Raw genomic sequence first — 4,286 nt, forward strand, 5'->3', positions numbered from 1 at the left:
TGATTTTAGAGAGAGGGAAAGACAGAGAGAAACATCAATATGAGAGAAACACATCAATTGGTTGCCTCCTGTACAAGCCCTGACCAGGGCTCAGGCCAGGGAGGAGCCTGCAACTGAGATATGTGCCCTTGACCAGAATCAAACCCAGGACCCTTGGGTCCACAGGCCGACACTCTATTCACTGAGCCAAACAGGCTACATATGCTTTTTAATACTTTGTTTTTTAAACAAAGTAACCCATGCTTATTATACAAGTTTAAACAACACAGAGATTAATGTAAACATTAATAAAATCCTACTATCCCTTTCAATTCTTCACAGGTAGCCAATGTTACAATAAATGTGTATTCTTCCACACCTATCTTCTATTCTTTTAGGAATAAATACTACATACAAACATAAGTCATCAATATGTATATATGTTTGAATATGTATAAATATATTCAAGCATACATGCATATATATATATATATATATATATATATATATGCATATCTACACATAAAAATCTCTCTTCATGTTTTCCTTTGTGTCTTCGTTTGTTTGTTCCTTCTTTCTTCCCTACCTTTCTCTCTGTCTCCCTCCCTCACTTCCTTCCTGGTTCACAGCATATTTATAGTATGGTTTTTTCACAAAGAAGTTAATAATCCATGAAGTTAATAGTTTGCAATCTTGGCTGTTTGGAATCAACAAGGAGCTTTAAAAGTACTGGTGGGTCTGAATTAATTGTCTGAGATGAGGCCTGGGCAGCAAAATTTATACCCCGCCCCCCCATCCTAGGCATTGTGAATCACTGCTTCACTATACTTAGACCTGACTCATTCTTATTAGTGACTATATACTAGTAATATTGTGATTGTACTAAGTTTATTTACCTATTCCTCTATTGATAAACATTCAGTTTATTTCCAGTACCTTGTTTCGCTAAAAATGTTTAAATAAACATATGTCCTTAATTACTGATTCCTTTATATCTATGAAATACAGGTAGGGAAAAAGTAGGTTTACAGTTGTTTGAATGGAAAATAATACAATAATTGTAAATAAATAATACAATAAAAAGAACAATTATTTTATCTCAATTTTTATTCTTCATAATATTTCAATATTTTTTCATATTGTTGATTCTTTATTACTGCCATTCCTAATAGCTGCACACAATTCTATTCAAGTTCCACTATATTTATTCAGGCTTCAAAAACAAATGCCATTGGGATTTTGACGAGGAAAAAAAGTTCCATGACTGCTATATTAAATAATGCTGTAATTAATATTTTCTTGCATTTAGTTTTTTTCATAGTTTGGATGCTTAAGAGATTCCTACAAGTGAAATAATTGAATCAAGAATATAAGTATTTTTTATGATTTGTGGTAATTATTTCCTAAACCCTGTTATAGTTTTTGGCCAGCCCATCAGTATAGGAAATTACGGGTAATATAACGTTAGTATTTATAAAATAATATGTCCTCAGGGACAAATCACATTGAAAAATTTAAAAAATTATGTTTTAGTCACTTGTTAGCTCTACTGTGAAGGAAGGGTTGGATTATTTTCCAGGTTACTTCAGTCAAATAAAAGCATTTTTGCATACTTACTGTGTGCAAGTAACCATCTTAAGGGCTACAAGGGATAAGTCATATGTGGTTATTGCTTTTAAAGAAAATGCCAACTCGTCCAGTCCTTGTGGCTCAGTGGTTGAGCACTGACCTATGATCCAGGAGGCCGCAGTCCTGGTCAGGGCATATACCCAGGGTTGCGGGCTTGTGTAGGAGGCAGCTGAACAATGACTCTCTCTTATTATTGATGTTTCCATCTTTCTCTCCCTCTCCCTTCCTTTCTGAAATCAATAAAAAATATATATAAAAAAGAAAATGCCAACTTAATGGGGACCAAAGCCAAATATTTTCTTTTCTTTTACAGTTAAATTCCATATAAAAAATATGAAAAGGAAGAGATAAGATTTGAACCTGTCAGGAAAGTTTCATTAAAGGTATTGGTCTTTGAGAGACTTGAAAGACGAATAATATTTAAATAGTCAGTGATGAGGTGAAGAGAGTACATTTGATTAGAGGGTATGTTTTTTGAGCAGAGGAAACAATAAATAGAGACAAAGATTTTGAAAGTAAGTAGGTGGAAGTAGCATGGCTGAAGCATAGTAACTTGCTTGGCTGGAGAAAAGAATGCATAGGGGGAAAGAAGGGATGCCATCGTGGGAAAATTAATGTGCAACAGACTGTTGCAGGCTTTGAAGGTACATTTAATTTGATAGGAAGAGTGAAACAATGAATGATTTTATCTGGGGGTTGTGTTTTGAATATTAATTTGGTGGTATCTGCGAATTAGACTAAAATGAATAGAACTAGCTAACTAGTGGCTAGGGCTTTTGGGCAACTTATTTATTCTTGTAAAGCTCACTTATCTCATCTGCAAGACAGGACAGCCATGCCTATGTCAGGGTGTGGTTGTGGTTAAATAGAATAGTGGATATAAAGTGTCTGGAATGGCTCCTGATACATGGTGGGTATATTGTAACAATTATTATTAAATTGGTCTTAATTATAAATGCTCTAAAAAGAAATAAGCAATTCAGATAGGAATGCAGGATCACTTCAGTTAGTTCCATTCCTATAACAGTGAAGCTAAATTAGCTTTTATTCTACCTCCTTCCCACCAAGGTCCCTTGGAAAACTCAGTGGATGGATGCACTAAACCAAACAAGAGTGATTGAATTTGTCTTCTTGGGACTTACTGATAACTAGGTACTGAAGGTATTATTTTTCATGGCATTCTCAGCCTTGAAATATGTGCTAACTCTTTGGGGGAACATTCTCATCATGGTCACCATAATCTTTACCGAATATCTCCATAACCCTATGTATTTCTTCCTGAGCAACCTGTCGTTTATTGACATCTGCCACTCATCTGTCACTGTGCCCAAGAATCTGGAGAGTTTCCTTTTAAAGAGAAGTTTGACAACTGCATTGCACAGCTCTTCTTCCTCCATCTGTTTGCCTGTGCTGAGATCTCTCTGCTGACCATTATGGCCTATGGTCGTTACATAGCCATCTGCACGCCTTTACACTACACCAATGGGATGAATATGAGGGTCTGCATACAGCTTGTCATAGCTCTCTGGTTGGGGGGTACCATAATCAGGTTGCTCAGGAAGAAACACATAGGGTTATGGAGATATTCGGTAAAGATTATGGTGACCATGATCTTTGGTAAAGATTATGGTTAGCACATATTCGTCTGCCTTACTGTGGCCCCAACATAATTGATAGCTACTTCTGTGATGTGCCTCCTGTCATCAAGCTGGCCTGTACAGATACATATCTCACAGGAATGCTGATGGTGTCCAATAGTGGAACCATCTCCCTCACCTGTTTCCTGGCTTTGGTCACCTCCTACACAGTCATCTTGGTTTCTCTTAGAAAACAGTCAGCTGCAGGGCTCTGGAAAGGCCTGTCTACCTGCTCAGCTCACTTCATGGTGGTTGCCCTCTTCTTTGGACCATGTATCTTCATCTATACTCGGCCCGATACCAGCTTCTCCCGTGACAAGGTGGCATCTGTCTTTTACACGGTGATCACCCCTTTGCTGAATCCCCTCATTTACAGTTTGAGGCATGAGGAAGTAAAAAGTGCCATCAAGCATCTCAGACAGAAACAAGTTTTTTTCGTGAAATCGTGTACATGATGGTCTTGGGATTGCACATATAATTATGGCCAAATCTTCAATGAGAGAGCAAAAAATAAAGAAATAAGATCATTAGGTGAAATGGCATGCAGCAGTTCAGACTTGTGCATGAAAGAGAGGGACTTGTTAACTATTACTCAAATAAAGAAAAAGATCATGGTGGAACATGTAAGGAAAAAGAACACGGAAAAGTTTAAAGAAGGTTTCTGATTTCACCAGTAAAAGAACATAATTTGGGCACAGACTCATTTTTAGGAACAGGTTATAGTTGAGAGTGAACATACTTTCTTGATTTGTACTGTTCCGTGGGTTACTGGCTCTGGGAAGCTGTGCACCACACCTGTGTTTTATTACACTGGTTTCAATCTTGCTCTCAAATGCAGGGTGTTCCAAAAAATGTATATGCACTTTAACAGCTGATAGCTCAAATTTATTGAAAATGAAATTTATTTTACCAAACACTGCTTTTATAATTGTGTGTATACATATTTTTGGGTACCCTATTTATTTTCAATGTGTTTAAGCCTTTACTTATTTACATTGAATTAAATTTTGCTACTTTTGAAAGTGATTCTCTACCAAACTT

General features: G+C 36.6%; 1 protein-coding gene across 1 annotated transcript; it reads left to right on the plus strand.

Moving 5' to 3' along the window:
- Window positions 1-2,697: 2,697 nt before the first annotated feature.
- On the plus strand, window positions 2,698-3,700 carry OR4E2 (olfactory receptor family 4 subfamily E member 2; the record flags this gene model as incomplete). The annotated part of the gene is given in 4 exon segments (XM_080648397.1): window positions 2,698-2,757; window positions 2,761-2,965; window positions 2,968-3,236; window positions 3,239-3,700. Coding segments are annotated over 4 exon segments (996 nt in total).
- Window positions 3,701-4,286: the final 586 nt, after the last annotated feature.

Source organism: Plecotus auritus, assembly GCF_963455305.1.
Source record: "Plecotus auritus genome assembly, chromosome: 1".
NCBI lineage: Eukaryota > Metazoa > Chordata > Mammalia > Chiroptera > Vespertilionidae > Plecotus > Plecotus auritus.